This window comes from Enoplosus armatus, chromosome 1 (assembly GCF_043641665.1).
Source record: "Enoplosus armatus isolate fEnoArm2 chromosome 1, fEnoArm2.hap1, whole genome shotgun sequence".
NCBI classification, from domain to species: Eukaryota; Metazoa; Chordata; class Actinopteri; order Centrarchiformes; family Enoplosidae; genus Enoplosus; species Enoplosus armatus.
Genome location: NC_092180.1, coordinates 15,377,238 through 15,393,996, shown reverse-complemented (window position 1 = coordinate 15,393,996; position 16,759 = coordinate 15,377,238). Strand labels below are relative to the sequence as shown.

Sequence of the window (16,759 nt, the reverse complement as noted above, 5' to 3'; positions counted from 1 at the left end):
GTCACACATTTTTAATCTGGGTGATAGATTTTATAACCCAAAGAATACGAGTCTACCCAAACGCATCACCGTTGGTTTTCTACCGCCCCCTTGCTCTGCCTGAAAGCAATTCACTCTGATGACGTCACTCGCAGAGTTGTCATGGCGTCTTTGGGACCGAAGCTGCTGCTGCAATTTAGCTAAAATCTGTCGACAGTCTGTAAATCGAAATGGAGAAAAATGCGACCCTGCATCGAGACACTGACGGGAGCTCTTTGTGTGCCACGATCGCGGGGGAGATGGGCGATGTTACGACTGTCGTCGGAGTGAAAGGAACAGACGAGAAATGCAAGAATAGTGAGGCTTCTCTCAGTAACGTTACTTTGGTTAATGTTAGTTGTAATAACAGCACCGCAAATGTTAGTGCTCCCAGCGCCGTTAATGTCATTTCCAGTGCTGGGAAGTCTGGCGTGCCAGAAGTGATCGAAGTCCTCCCCGTGCAGGAGGTTAAGAAGACGGACACCGAGGCGAGCGGATCGTGGTCGGGGTCCGGGGATCAGATCAGTAACGGGATGGGGCATGACTCGGTGCTGGCTGCAGAAGATAGTGAGGGTGGTGCCTCAAAGTTAGTAAACAACAAAGTCGATGGCCCGTGCTCACCTCCCGCTAAGGAGAGCACAGATGTGCGGGCTGATGTTTTGGCTCGTGGAGAAAGTGAGCCGACAAAACTTGCCAAACCGACTCATCTGTGTCCGGACAATGCAATGACAGCAAACGTCAAGTCGGGGCTGTCCGGTGATCACACCTTATCGGAGGGATTGCCGAGTGGGAGTGACCCCGATCCCAGCCTCGGTGGAGAGTCCCGAAGCATAGATTCACTCGAGTCCTTCTCCAACCTCAACTCCTGCCCCAGCTCCGACCTGAACAGCGAGGGACTGGAGGACAGAGGATTGGCCCTGGCCCTGCAGAGCGAGTACGGGGCTGATGGGACAAAGACTGCGTGCGCTAAGGACCGGGCCGCCGGCCAGTCCATATACCACATTAAGTGGATCAAGTGGAGGGAGGAGAACACGCCGATCATCACCCAGAACGAGAACGGCCCCTGTCCATTACTGGCAATTATGAATGTCCTTCTGCTTGCATGGAAGGTGAAGGATCAATAGAAACTTGATTCTAACTTAATACAAATAGGCACATTATATAAAGGCGCGCTGAGCTCTATCAGCAGTTATTTTATGTGATTACATAACATTTAGATTTGCTAATGGTTAACATACCCATCTAACAATAGATATATCACTGAGTGCTAGTGCATCTCTATCCCTCAGCACTTCCTGTTATAAAATTAACCTCTGCCAAGACATGTGATTCCTCAATTTTAGCATTAGATATGTATTTATTTCAACATGTCAGTGCATGTTGAATGCTGGCAATGGGGTATGATGTGTTTTACAAAGTGTATCACATGAGTCCCAACAGCAAATAGTTTTGTCGTGTGTGGTTAACCTGTGTTGCAGTGCTTTGTTTGATAAATGGGTAATGCATTAATGTACAATGTGTGTTCATGTGTCTGTGTTGCAGGTTAAGATGCCACCTATGATGGAAATTATAACTGCTGAGCAACTGATGGAGTATCTTGGTGAGTGTTTGTAGCTTTTAAACCGATTGCACAAGAGCACAAGTGGATGCTGCACTTACCTCATTGAACCTGTCCCTCTTCTGCATGGCAACAAATGCCTGTTTTGTAACTTGCAGAAGATAACACATTTATAAAGTAGTTTACTACAATAGCAATATGTTGGCCTGATTTTACAGGGTCACACCAACTTGAATAAGTGTTGCCCCATGAGTCCACACTTGTAAACATACTAGCCGGTAAACCTACTGGCACTGGGTTGCAACAGCTTAGTAAACATTCTTGTGTTTCACGTCCTCTCAAATGAGCGGTTACATGAGCGGTTACATTCTTAAGGTCAGATATATATATATTTTCAGAGTCAACAGAGGAAGAGACCAGAACAGGGGAATCCCCCATGATCCAATCTTCGGCTGTTGCAAAGGAAATAGGAGCTATCTCCTCTCTCTGGCTGCCTCCTGCCCTTCATAACTAAAATGACTCTACAATATCAAAGTAGAGTATGTGATTACAGCAGGGGGTCTTCAGAAGTAGAGCCAGTCCTCGCTAGTGTCTTCTCTCAGCTCTATCAGTATCCACTTGCATGAGTAGACTAACATAATCCACATCCCAGCACTATATGTGAACTCTTTTATGGCGTAGGTCTTGGCCTTACTGGAATTATTGAACTTGTTTGCATCTATTGGCTACCATGGCTCCAACAGTGCTCTCATCTCTTTAAATCATAGTTAAATAATGAAGGAATTTCGCATTTCGTGTTGTCAGTATGTGCTTTTTCCCCCCTCCAGACCTCACTTTGTGCTTGTGTGTAATTACAGCACACCGAGTTAATCTAATATAATGTTCAGAGTCTGCTGGATAACTTCTAAACTCAGCACTGTTTGTCATAACACACAGACACAAACACAACAACAAACAAGATGTGGTGTTTTCAAAGTGGGTGGTGGTCGTCACTCAGCAGCTCAGCAGCACACAGTGTGGCACGAGAGTGATGCAGACAGATACAGATATTAAGGGGAGAACCAGGGGATGAGTGAGTCCACAGTTCACTGGAGTACAGAGCAGTGAGGGCTTTTCCCTGTCGTGGACATACTGTAGTAAAACCACTCAGCTGGCTGGCCCGCTGCTGGAAAAAAAATCTAGGATGACAGCATAGAAATCAAGTCAGAAGAGATTTTAAAACTGCAACCAGCAGCTAGTCTGTTGTTCAGTTCAAGAACGCATCCTAAAACTCAAGTTCATGTGTTCCACTGCAGAACACAGCTACAAAGAGTCTATGAGCCTGACTAGTGTATTTCATAAAGCATAGGTTTGTGTGCTAATTAAGAGTCAAACAAAACTCTGGTCACATTAACTGTATTTTGTGCATAGATAGGGTAGTTTAGGATTGGACAGTTATTTCTCACAGCAGGCACACAAAGAAATAATCGTGCCTTTCTAGGTCATTACAATTATAAAGCACTAAGTACAAGAAAAAAAAGCTTAAAGGCTTTTTTTTCCTGGATACACTCCATTCATTCTATTTGCTTGAGCAAAATACATATGAAAGCTTTTTTCTTTTTCTTTTTTGTCCATGTGTTGCTGTTTTTACTTAATGTAGCTGATGATGACAAGAGGTCGATGGCATTCCTCTACGTAACACTCAGGAAAAGTATGTGTTGACAGTGCAGCATGATACTCTCGCCAGTTCCTAATAAATTAATGACTCTCAGAGAAGCATTTTGAAAAATACTTGCACAAGAGTTTTAAAAGTAAAGAGTAGACTGCAATAAAACTTAAACAGCAATAACATGAATATATTTGCATAACGTCCTTTGTTTGTTGTTTGTTGTGCAGTCAACATATCTGCCAACATCTCTCTCCTTCTGTCACTCTGCAGGAGACTACATTCTGGAAACCAAGCCTAAAGAGATATCAGAGGCTCAGCGGCTAAACTATGAGCAGGTAAGGCCTGCCTAATCACAGTGGAATATTATTATTACACAGGCTTTGCTTATGTGTGTGTGCATTACTAAGCTGCTGACTGTTCATGGTACTTGAGGAGCACAGGGCTTTTGGGATGAACTCACTCCTCACTCTCTCTCCTCTCTCTCTGTAGGAACCATAATTGTGCAAGTTTATTATGAGCTCCCACTTTGTCTCATTGACGCACTCAAAATATCTCCGCCGTTCTCGCGGCCATTATTGATATATTTTCACTGCAGTAAACAAAGTGAGGTGCACACTGCTCTGATGTGCCACACACACACATTCAGTTTAGCTGCGAGCCTACTTTAAAGCGGGTTTGCACATTTGCATCGAGGTAGCAGATAAGGTCAGCGGATGTTCTGTAATATGGAAATAAGCATCGAGTTGATTGCAAACCACATAAAACTGCAGCTTAGCTTTTTCCCCACTGCTCTATAGGTTACATAAGATGTGTCTTGCGAGGCCCAGGGAACAACAGGGGTCAGGAGTGTCAGATTATGTTGTTTCACATGGCTGTGAATGCTTAGAGACGCATGGCTGGGTTCAGCTCCCGGCTATTACTGAGGCTGTGTGTGTGTGTGTGTGTGTGTGTGTGTGTGTGTGTGTGTGGCTCACCACGAGAGGCACTTGGAGATGTAGCTCCAGCTCCTGCTCCCTTGCTTCCTCCCATCTCCACTGCCTCTCCTCCTCTTGCGTGGCAGAGCACCAGCACATCTGTGAATGATTTGAAGCCACACTTGTCCCTCATTCAGAGAGGAGAAAAATAATGTGCCGTCGCCTCATACGAGCTCACTGCAACAGCCTTTCTAAATTTAAGTTGAGCTGAAATACAACCTCTTAAATAAATCAGTGGTGTCCTCTGCATGCACAGTTAAAGTAAGGGAGTGGTTAGAGTTCGTCTTGCATAGTTATTATGGCAGTCTAATCCTAGACACCGGCATGGGAGCTCTTTTGCATGTGGGTGTCCTCATGTCCGAGTGCTGTGGTTGACACAGTATGTGGAGACTACAGTGGGCAGGACTCCGGGATGCTGGAAGCTGGGATCTAAGAGAGAGCAAGTCTGAAAAGTGTTTATGTGTTTGTCAAACAAAAGGTGTCCTCTTCTTGATATCTTGGAGGGAGAGATGCTTTTTCACTGCTTATTGGATTGTAATGAGACCCAACTGAAGCCACCCTGACTTTGAAAAGAGCTGTAGGAGTTCATAAACAGAGTTAGTTCTATTTATAAATTCAGCTTAAAAAACATCATCTGTCACAGGAGACTATGAGGATTAAAATAGCAGTTGCATGGCTGCTCTTTAGCTATTGTTAAATATTTACTCGCCAGAGCTGTGGAAGTGAGAGTGTAGTTTTGCTCTGCTTTTGTCTCAGTGGAGCTCAACAGCACTCTTACAAGGCAATTCATCCATGATGGCTGTTCAACCACTGGAGGAAAGGGGTTGTCATGTTTAAGAAGCCTCTTTTGTTTTATTTTGGTGTCATTCACAGTGATGGCCGTTGTTCACAAATGTTTCTTAAACCTTTTCTTTTTTTTGCAAAGCAGATACAATCCCAACATGCTTTTCAAAGCACTGGTTGACGATGAATGAATGCAAAATCTGTTTGGTACACACCCTGGTAATCAAATTAAAGGCCCTCTAATTATCAGTCTACCTCTAACTGAGACGAAAACATGATGAGAAATTGCTGATGGTGATGTCAGAGACAAAGAAATGGTTTGTTTTCATGTTAGGACCACGAAAGCTCATAACGGGAGCGACTGTGCTATCAGTCGTGCAGGTTGTGGTGTTGGACACTGATTTAGTTCAAGCAGGGTCCACCTAATTAGAAGATGAGAGATTAAGCTATACACAAGGTTATCAGTTAGTTAGGTACACGTGTACAATGTAATGCAATCCATTACAATAGCTCCATTGCAAAGAAATGTATCGGGGTGGGGGGGGGGGGTGCCTTTATTGCAAGGGCCCTGGCTGGTACACATTCTACCAGGTGAGCTACCGGGGGCGCCCCAAGAAATGTATCTTTATGAAGCTTATAGTCAGTTTACGTTGACTGTGTCACAAAGGAGTTGGTTCACCTTTGCACACATTTTTAGGCTGCAGTCTATGTTGCTGTCTTGGATTGCATTATATTGAGAGGTGTTCTGTCCTCCTTATGTACGTAAATAGTGGCTGACAAACATTAGAAAGATAAGATTAGCTTGATGATTAAGCCAACAAAAATGTAGAGCAGTGACAGCTGCTGCAGTGTGCCAGGATTCATAAAAGTATGACCCACATTATGGGACATTACAGCCCTGTAAACCGTTCATTATTTACAGCTCCCACTGATGGGTCAGGGCATTATTTACTGGTTCACTTTTGTCCAGTGATTAATAGGTTGTTTTTAGGTTCATAGGTCTGCTGTATATATTTTGATACTTTTTATAGACATGAATGCTGACAAACTCATGAAGTTTGCTTCAACATGCACACACATTACAAATATCATACGACAGCTGCTTCCCCTAAAATGATTTTATTTAGCAATGGGACAAACTTTTATCACAGTATCAACCTTAGTATTTATTTCTCAATCAAAAACAGTTGCTCAATTGTGTTGCTTGGCAGAAAAAAAAAAATATTCACTTTCTTTTAAATAATCTTTCATAGCTTTATCATAGTTTGATTTCATGGCTGCATGTTTTCACTGCTACATGTGTGTTATCAACTGGGACTCTCTCTGAAGAATTGAAAGCTCTGTGAGAACCAAATCCCTCATCTTGGCACTGTGATGCCATATTCTGTCAACTACCAGTTAATTTCAAGTATTCAGGATTTTGTTTTTTAGGTAAATTTAGGGTGAAAGTCAACAGAGAGAGAGAAGCAGAGAGGCCTCCCCTCAGACACTTACGCTGAAGAGTGAAAGTAAAGATACGGAAAAGCCTCATGTTACACTGTAGAAATGCATCCAACACAAGCACAGATGAATTTCAGCAATGCAGTGCTAATCATCTGATCTCCGGGCGCTCATCTGCTGTCGGAGCCCTCTGCCCTAAAGTGAAGAGATGTGCTCCATTACACCGCCCTGCTAATCCCGCCATCACTGCTGCTCGTAAGCGTCCTAATCCACACACTCTGATGGGCCAGCTGAAGGCTTTTTACCTCCGCTCTCTGCGCCAAGCGTCGAAGCCGGAGTAGCTCACCCCTACAGGACGTACAGTATCTACCGTAAACTGCACACTGTACTGTGAACACATTTATTTTGAAACGACTGATTATGTGACATTTGCAGTCATTATACCCCTCACTGGACATGAAAGACGGTAAAAAAAACGATTCAGCCTTTGAGAAAGTCCACTTGAAACATTTTGAATGTGACATTTCATACTACGAACACACACAAAAGATTCACATTAACAATCATGATGTTTTTTTGACCAATAGCCAGTGTGTGAGCTGGTCAATATACTGTAGTTGAAATAAATATCTTGATTATCAGATTAATGACGTTCATATCACAATATGGCAAATGTATGAAATAACTTTATGTGTAGTGCATTGAGCTGTGTTCACACCAGACAAAACTCACACTGATGAAATAAACTCTTCCATAACTCATTCTGTAAGGTTTTCTTTACATTCTGCTTGGAATTATTTTGGACAGAATTAAAATGATGAATCAATATGACAATATGAAAGTCAATAAACGGTGATATTGAATTGTCATCCCACCCTGTTTCAAAGCTGGTAAACTGCAAATACATCTGCAGTTTGTAGACTCAGGTTTATCAGGTTTGTAAAGTGATTGGCTTTGCTCTTGGGTAATTTGTCTTTTTATCTCTGCCTTCTGTAGTAGTTTTATAGAGTTGAAATCAAAAGGAAATCACTTACAGCTACACTAGTAATAGAGTCGTAGGGCTCAGCTGCAAGGCTCATCATGATCTCAGAGTGAAATGGCAACAGAGGTTTTAGAGCCAGATGGGAAACATTGCTTTGAGGCTGAATGCAAGAATTAGTCTGTTTCGTTAGGTCTCAGGTGTGTGGGTGCATACATGTGACACACTGTACATGGCATACATATGATGTGATGTGTATTTTAAGTATTCTCTCTAATGCTCATACAGTTCAATAAAAGGTTGGTCCGCTGCTTATTCGAAATAAAGACATTTCTTTCTACATGTTTATATTTTTGGTAGCCTTTTAAACCTTTCCCTCTTCAAACCATTTGACATGTAAGCACATAAATGACAGAACTGATTAATTTGCTAAGCAAGGCATACAAGATGTGAAACAGGAGACTTTTCTAATTACGTTATTTCTTAAAAATTGCTACAAAGCAAAGTGTGCTGATATTTATTACCTATTTAAGTTTAGATTAAAATCCTGTTTTGTGTCATTTTCAAATTTGACCAATAAAATCAGTCTCACACACACACATTGGAAGCATGTGGACAGAAGAAGATCAAACCACCAACTTTACAATTAATGTCCAGTTGAATATTACTTAGTTCTGATTTCACTACCTCACATAACAAAGTTCTGATCAGTGTAAAAAGCAAAAAGCTGCAATGGAGTGGTATCTTTCTCAGTTCTGTTTGGCCGGAGAAGACAAATCCATTTAAAACCAATCCAATTAAAACCCACAGGAACCTTGTGGTAGATTTATTTTAATGAAACTTGTTAACACCCAGCAATTCGTACAACTGATGCGATTCTTCTCCTCGAGAGCATGAAAGCTGCTTTAAAAGAGAAAAACCTGCTGTGAGCTTTTGTGTCCTTGACACGTGGTTAAGATGAACTTCTCTTAGTTACTTGTATCCTTCTGTGTATGTGTGAGTGTGTGTGTGTGTGTGTGTTTAAGTTGTGTTTTGGGTTGATTTCTGTGGGGTTTATATGTCAATAAAAATAATGTATCCAAAAGAGAAAAACCTAAAGTAGGATATCTCTGTAAATAGTATGAGGTTTAGGGGAATCACAGTTGCAACAGTCAGCATTGACAACGTACAATGTGGAATTAAACACATAGAAAACACTGGAAAGATGGTGAAGCGCTGCTGGAATTGGCTGCAGAGATTTGGAGAAGATTCAGGCAGAGGTGTGTGTATGTGGGGGGGGTATCATGTGAAAAAGTGACATCAGTGCATACCTTCTACTACAGTGAGTCATCTCCTATCATCTGGACATAAATACATGACAAATCTTTTAAATTTGATAGTTTGTAACTTGCCAAAAAAAGTGAATAAAACGTGTTACCCATCTATTTAACTGAATTTATAGTTGTTCTGCTGAGAAAGTGTACTGACCTCTCTGTGTGCGGTTTGTTACAATGTGGAACAATTCTGTAACTTAATGTTTGAGCCTTGAGAAAGTATTTAAGAGGGCACTGATTTCTGTGGACCAACTTACAATATAATGCAATCATCTAAGTTAACAGACTTCACCCTTAAAATGGCCACAGAATCGAATCATCTGTCTTATATGACTGTACTAAAAATGGAACATTTCAGGGGCGACCTGGTCGAGTCCTGCTGAGGACCTTTAGCCGTTTTCAGGCAATGAGTATGTAACCTTGCTGGCTTCATCTATCTGTTAAAGTGATGGCAATTTGTCATTCAGACATAGGTGACTTTTAATGTTCCTTGCGGCTGCATTCAGACATGAATGCACATTTACAGAAACGTATTTTGCCGCGGAAGCCTTAATTAATGACCATTGTGTTGCATGTCATCTCTCCTCCTTCTCCCCTCTCATTTCCTGCCATGTCTCTACTGTCCACTATCAAAAATAAAGGTAGTCTTTATTGCAGGGCTATTGGATTGCATTATATTGTCAAGTGTTCCTGATATTTTGTCCACCTCTTGGTAATATTATCAAAGGGAAACAGAGCCTGAGAGCTTGCACAGAAATTGAATATCAAATGGTTCCCTGGCAGAGACTTTTCTCTTCCTGTGGTTGTAGGCTGATTAACAATAAGCAGAGCAAAACCAAATAAGTACAGAAAATATGAAAACACTCAACTTCAGTCACAGTGAAGTAACTATAAAGCAGAAATATTTGACAAAACCAAAGAGTGTGTGGAAGCATTTTTTTGTATTGTGCAGGAATAAATGGCACCTAATGGTTGCTTGTAACAGTCGAAAAATCAATCCCTGATAGCTCGAGCTGTGTTGACTGTGTGCAGACAACCAGGAGTAATGTAACACAGAACAACAGCTTTCAGTACATGAAGACAGCTGGATTGGACACAGCTTTTGGTTCTGTAAAGTGTTTAGAATACACAAACAAATATGTCTTCTTTTTTAAAAATGTATTTGTTTAAATAAACCTCAACGTTCACATAGTTTAATTCCTCTGCTTCATTGTCATCACACGGTTTTTAACAAAAATCTTGAATCATTGTCCTCCTTGTGTCCCAGAACATGAGTGATGCCATGGCAGTGTTGCACAAGCTGCAGACGGGTCTGGATGTGAACGTGAAGTTCACAGGGGTGCGAGTCTTCGAGTACACCCCAGAATGCATTGTGTTTGATCTGCTGGACATCCCTCTATACCACGGCTGGCTGGTTGACCCCCAGGTGAGATGGACCTTACTCATCACTGCCGTTTCTCTTTACCTCTTTGAAACCAACTTGTTTTATTGTCCTCCTGTCCATCCTCGACACGTCTCTGTCGAATTCACTACGAATGATGAAATCCTCTACCTGCCAGATTGCTGTCCCACCTGTAGTTTGGTTCATTGTTGATGTCTAGTTGTTTGTCTGTTTTGTATTAACCCTAACACATTACAAACAAACCAAGAGGTGTAATCATGAAGTCATATGCACTGACAGGTAACTCATTTAGTTTACTGGTGACTGAGCCTTACTGAGCTTTAATTGCGCCTTATGGTTTTATTTATCTTCTCTAGTGTCACAAAGAGGTCAGAAATAAATAGGTGGTTATGAGCATTATTAGTCATGATTGAAACTTAACCTCACATGGCATTTATGCTAGAAACAGGATGAAAACCTGGCATCTTGTGCCATATGGGCTGCATACAGTAGGTGCTGTAAAATAGTCTCTACATATTGCTCATTTAGCTGCCAAGCATACATGTTATCATGGTTACCAAATAATTTTGGATGATTATACAGGAGATCACTTACTTGACAGTTCCCACCATCAGAAGATGGGTTAATAACAGTTTAGCTTTTGAATTCATACTAATAACTACTACTACTACACAGTCCTGTGGTTGGACCGGTTTGAGTTCCCAACATAAACTAACATCTCCAGAGATCTCTTGGAAGCAGACCAATCCTTTTTAGGGGCTCTGTGTGCTGTAGTATCATTGAGTGCTCAAATGACAGCGTTCACACCACCCTAAATAAAGATAATTAATGGGTACCAGAGTAGGAATCAAGTTTACACAGCGAAAGTAGTTTCAGTATGAACCCCTTGTCTCCCAAATTTTTCTCTCTATTATAAATTTTGTATAAATCTACTACGGCTTTTAGTAAAACAGCAGCAAAGCTCTGTGAATGTTCTTTCCCACAGTTTTTTATCTTTGTTTGCAGATGCATGACATTGTCAAAGCAGTGGGCAACTGCAGCTACAACCAGCTGGTGGAGAAGATAATATCCTGCAAACAGTCAGACAACAGCGAGCTGGCAGGGGAAGGTGAGTGCTTTCTCTTCACTCTCTCTACTCTCTGACCTGCCTGACTCACCTCCTGTCTCCCCCTCATCTCTTCTTACGTACTTGGAGGTGGAGAAAAAAGAAACAAAGTCGTGCATTTTCTTTCAATTTTACATTTACACGTTGAGGTCGACTACCACCATCTTCTTTGTTTCATATCCAGCGGCACAAGTACAACATTAATTTAGTGGCACATTCATGACATGAGATGTGTTCACTGGACGTCCTGCTCAGAACCACAGACCTGAGTTCAAATAAAACTAGGACATGTGGCTACTCATCAAATGACCTACTTCCTCACAGCTCACAGTTTTCTTACCAGCTGTCAGTAACTTCTCCACTAGCAATATTTGCTCATCCAACACTGAGCTTCCTGAGTAGTTGTCAGCTGGGAGGCTGCCAAGTCAACACATCAAGGCCTCAGTCGATGATGATATTGATATGTGAGATTCACTCCATTCTATTGTATTTCTGCATCTGTAGCCTAGAAATTCCTTTAGGACTTGATTTAAGTGGTTTGATGTTGATGCTACCCATCACTGCTTGAAGAGATGAATTTGCAACCACCACAGGAACATCTGAGAAAACTAAACATCTCTTGAGTTTTGTTGTCATGGTTTAATGTGTGTTAAATATTTAATAGTAAGTATTCAATAGTTGGCTTTCCTTTCTCTAAAAGCTGTGGCTCATTGTAGGATCGACTGCCTCTCTGTCTGTTTGAGTCTCAAACTTGATTTTGTGGCTGTTTGCTCCAAATTGAATGCTGCTCTGTCTTACAGATGTCTCTCACCATCTGCCTCTCAGCCTATATTGAATTCACTATAGTAACTGTGAACTGTTCCAGCAGCACAGAGGCAGAACGTTCAAATAGCAGCGACAGACATTACGGCAAGGTTTCCAACATGCTTTCCAAATAGTGAGCTGTGTTCATGAATGAGTAAGGACTGCTCGGTTGTTGATTGTAGTGCGGATGACTCATCCAGCGGTCTGTGGTCTAACGATGAAAATATTTGTAAATCAAAAAGAGTTACGAGTAACAAATGAATGTCATAAGATAAATAAGTGATTATTAACAGGTGAAGATCACCAAAATAAAAGCATTGTAATTAACATAATATCACTCAGTTTGAAGTCCATTTTAAATCTGTCTGTATATTCGATAAAAAATACATAGGCTCAAAGCATAAACAAAGACACAATAAAATATTCAAGTAAGACTCATCATGGGTCCATGTTTCTGCATTTGCTAATCAATCACAAATTCGGTCTCTCCATCTTCGTTTTCCTGTATGTTTCTTCCTCCCCCTTCTCTCGGCTTAGGCATCGTGGCAGAGCAGTTTCTAAGCAGTACAGCCACCCAGCTGACGTACCATGGCTTGTGTGAGCTCACATCCACCGTACAGGAAGGAGAGCTCTGCGTCTTTTTCAGGAATAACCACTTCAGCACCATGATCAAATACAAGGTAAACACCAACACCTTCACAGTAAGTGTTGCCGTTATTTGCATGAGTTTGATTGAGAATAATGTGTGGAGCTCAATTTAGAAATTGCAGCAACTTAAATAGGTCAGGATGTGTTATGAACTGTCCCTCCAGTCAGTGGCAAGCACCTTGAAGCCCTTTACTTTTACAGGACAGTGACAATGTTTTGTATGTAATATTTTAATGGTGTTTTGACAGAAGCCTCCACCAGGTAAAAGTAGATTTCCTCCCGTTTCATTTCTAATGTTCGCACAGATAAAACTACCTTTTGCGGGGCACCTCGGCATACCATTAAGGCTGAGTCCCGGGCCCTTTGCTGCATGTCATCCTCTCTCTCTCCCTCTTCTGCCTTTCTTGTCTCTCTCTGCAGCTGTCAAAAATGCCTGAAAAATAATACTGAAAGAAAAAGCTACCTTTTGCACTCTTAAAAAGACTTCCCTATGTTTTGTCTGTGAGGTAAAGATGACGAAGTTGCTTTAATTAAATGCTTCTCTGTGGGCTATAGGCAACATTTGTAATTATTATTTGCAGCAGATTAAGAAAAATAACTAGTTATCAAGTGTTACCATCTACCTACCATCATTTCTTCTCTCTGTTTCTTCCCGCTCCGCTAAAGCTCAGTATTTATTAGCATAAAAATGTTCTTCAAACTGAGGAAAGCTACGTAGTTGCACGTGACAGATATTAGACCAATCACGACGTGCCTTTAAGAGGTCCCATTCAATACATACACGTCTGCATCCCATCTCTAGCACCCCCTGCCCACAGCTGGCTCGCATATCACTGCAGCTCCGACAGACCTTTCCTGTTATCTACAGGAAGGGAAGTGGAGCCTGCTCACTTTCATTTTGAACAGTACTCTATGGCTGCCAGTGTAAGCAAAGCTGCATGGATCACCTATAACCCCCAGACAAAGCAAGTCCAAGTTCTCAAGCTGCAGACTTTTACATGGACATGCACACACAATCATACATGATAAACAACCACATACAGATTGTGTACTATAATGTGACACTGATAGGATGTAATGTGTATGTGCTTGTTTCCTAGGGCCAGCTGTACCTCCTTGTTACAGACCAAGGTTTCCTTACAGAGGAGAAGGTTGTCTGGGAGAGTCTGCACAACGTTGACGGAGACGGCAACTTCTGTGATTCTGAGTTCCGGTTGCGGCCTCCGTCTGATCCAGAGACTGTGTACCGAGGCCAGCAGGATCAGATAGACCAGGTCTGAGCACTGATACAGGCAAGACTAGCAGAACCAGCAATTATCCACTCCAAAACCATGATGTGCTTAACCATTATGTGCTTTTCACACCATCAGTGTACCACAAAAAGGCCGGAATACAAGGCCAATAATGTCATATGGTCTTCACTGTACATCCCTTTAGTTACTTTACAGAAATTAGAGAAACACTGGAGGAAAGGCGAGACAAAAAGAAACCAAACACATGACATCAAATCCCTGGAAACAACCGGAAAAAAATCAACTGTGCACCATGCCAGGCTAAAAAAAAAGGAAAATAAGGGAAGTTCCTTAATAATAGATGTGTTATAGCTCCCCAAACACACACACGACAGCCTGAAAAGCACATGGCAGGGTTGCATGGCGCCCCCCTTCGTTCTCATCCATGCTTTGCTGTACCATACCGTCTCCACATTGGCCCCTAATGCATTGGCTCCCGTATGTCTCCCGTGCATTTTTTACTGGTTTCACAGCTGTCTTCTCATTGGTTGGCCAGAGTGGTCCAGACACAGAGCTAGCTGACAAACTGTCTGCGTTGCTCCCACACATACAGACTAGACAAGAGCATGGGGGCTATTACTTTTTATTCTCCCTGCTTACTCAGGCCCAGGCCTCCTTATCTACAAGAAAAATCTTTTCAGGCTATTGTCTGCACTCATAATCAATTCAGTAAGATTGGAGAAAACTTTGTAATGATCCCGGGGGGGAATTGGGGACTTTGCAGTGACAAAGTACATAACATAATAGAAGATTCTGAGTATAATACAATGAATAACACCAGTATGAGCGAAGCTTTGTTAACTGCCCCACAACTGATGACTACAAAAGGTATAATGAAGCAAATGAAAACTAATGAAGATGCACAAATGGCTCAGTTAATAATGAACTGTGGTTGTGGATTGCGGCTGTGCTTGCGTGGGGATTGGTCTGTGTGCAGTATAGGCTGAGGAATGACCAAGTTCAGCTGTTGCATAATCAGAGCACAGCATATACAGTTAAGCATCACATTGACGGCTTTGCTCCTAAATCATCAAGTCTCTCTCTCTCTCTCTCTCTCTCTCTCTCTCTCTCTCTGTGCATGGTCGTGCTTGTGCGTCAGGACTATCTGATGGCGCTGTCACTGCAGCAGGAGCAGCAAAGCCAGGACCTACAGTGGGAGCAACTCCCTGAAGGCATCAGCGACCTAGAGCTGGCAAAAAAGCTTCAAGAGGAGGAGGACAGACGAGCCTCCCAGTACTACCAGGAGCAAGAGCAGGAGCAGGCGGCGGCGGCGGCAGCAGCAGCAGCACAGGCACAGGTGGGGGGGGTGAGGGAGATGGGAGCAGGTGGGAGAGGGAGGAGAAGTAGGACTTGGAACAAATCTGGGGCATTTAATATAACATGGAGGGAAGATGTTGCCTTTTGGAAACAGATGGATGTATTCTTTTTGTCTTGTAACGCTGCCACCCTTCACTGGGAGGTATTATCCTTGGAACTGCTTTGGTGCTTAGGACAGTCATGACACCTTGTTGCAGATATGTGAGACACAGTATATTGATTCAATGGTTTATATAAAGCATATAATTAGAACCAATGTGGCGTTGCACTTTTTTAAGAAGCTTTTGGGTCATGTTAGCGTCTCTGAAAGAGCTCTCTTTTCTCTTATTTTTAAGAATCTTTTTACTTATCCTTTACAAATATGCATACCTTTTTCCATCATATATTTTTGAACAGCATGTAAAAAAACAGAATGTAGCAAAAAAGAAAGAAAAGAAACAAAAACAAAAAAACCTTTTTACACACACCTAAATAATGTATATTTAAAAGAAAGATTGTCAACAACTATCACATATACAAAATATTAACAGATATAACAGAGCATGCCTTTCACCTCTTATAAGGTTATGTTATATCTTATAAAGTTTGGTATTACATTTATATTCAAACATGACCTAATACTTCATTCATGAGGATCACCATATCTTAAATAAAGATTGAATGGTTTCCATGGTTCCAGATGTCTTCGTAAAAGCCAAATGTTTAACCCAGACAACTCCAGAGCAATAAGTATCCTGTAATATACACATATCTCATATTGGGCCCTGTTTGTGCAGCAGGGCCAGCAGGAGGCTGCAGAGGGAGACGAGGCAAACAGAGGAGGTGCAGGAGCAGGCGGAGCAGCAGCCGGCGCTGGGACAGCGGCGGCAGCAGCAGCAGCCGGAGCCACACCCAGCCCGGGAAAACAGTCCTCCAGCGGGGAGCGCAAAGCCAAGAAAGAATCGAAGGATAAAGACAAATGTGTTATTTTGTAACATACAGCGCGTCTGTGTGAGAGTGTGCGCGTTTGTGCATTTGCTTATCTGTGAGAAAGGGGACGGCATTTGTTTCTCCACGGACTGGACACACAACGCACAGCCCCCGCTTGGCGACAAACAAGGGAAGGAGACGTTTGAGGAGAGGTGCGACAAGACTAACAGAGGATTTGCTGTTTCCCAAACCACTGGTGCCTGCTATCCTCTATCCTCAGTGGAACCTGGACATCAGAGGAAGGGACACTACTACAACAACAACAACAACAACAACAACAACAACTACCCCTTATCTTTCATAGAGTCGGCCAAACTTTGTTACAAGTTGCACAGTGCACTATATTTGTGGTGTGGGGTCAAGTTTATTCGGGGTGGTATGTTTTATAGCAAAAGACATAATCTGCAGAAACAAAATGTCACACTGTCACCATGCCCCCCCCCCCCAAAAAAAAAAATCATTCATTTTTCATAATTGCAGCTTATAAGCTTTTTTGTATGTATCAATAT

General features: G+C 42.1%; 1 protein-coding gene across 4 annotated transcripts; it reads left to right on the top strand.

The window, feature by feature from the left end:
• Positions 1-209: 209 nt before the first annotated feature.
• mindy2 (MINDY lysine 48 deubiquitinase 2) lies at positions 210-16,255 on the top strand. 4 transcript variants are annotated; one of them, XM_070905169.1, is made up of 9 exons: positions 210-1,127; positions 1,561-1,618; positions 3,495-3,559; positions 9,981-10,139; positions 11,121-11,223; positions 12,562-12,704; positions 13,773-13,946; positions 15,064-15,255; positions 16,061-16,255. In XM_070905169.1, the coding sequence occupies exons 1-9, from the start codon at positions 210-212 to the stop codon at positions 16,253-16,255; spliced, it is 2,007 nt and encodes a 668-aa protein (XP_070761270.1). The 4 variants fall into 4 exon arrangements, with proteins under 4 accessions (XP_070761270.1, XP_070761262.1, XP_070761252.1 ...); XM_070905161.1 differs by having other exon boundaries at positions 15,064-15,261; positions 16,058-16,255; XM_070905151.1 differs by having other exon boundaries at positions 15,064-15,270.
• Positions 16,256-16,759: the final 504 nt, after the last annotated feature.

Bases quoted from the DNA above. Each gene is read 5' to 3' on its own strand.
- mindy2 (XM_070905151.1), top strand. From the start codon at position 210: ATGGAGAAAAATGCGACCCTGCATCGAGACACTGACGGGAGCTCTTTG. The intron at 1,128-1,560 runs GTGAAGGATCAA...TCTGTGTTGCAG, and splicing joins TCCTTCTGCTTGCATGGAAG to GTTAAGATGCCACCTATGAT. The intron at 12,705-13,772 runs GTAAACACCAAC...CTTGTTTCCTAG, and splicing joins GCACCATGATCAAATACAAG to GGCCAGCTGTACCTCCTTGT.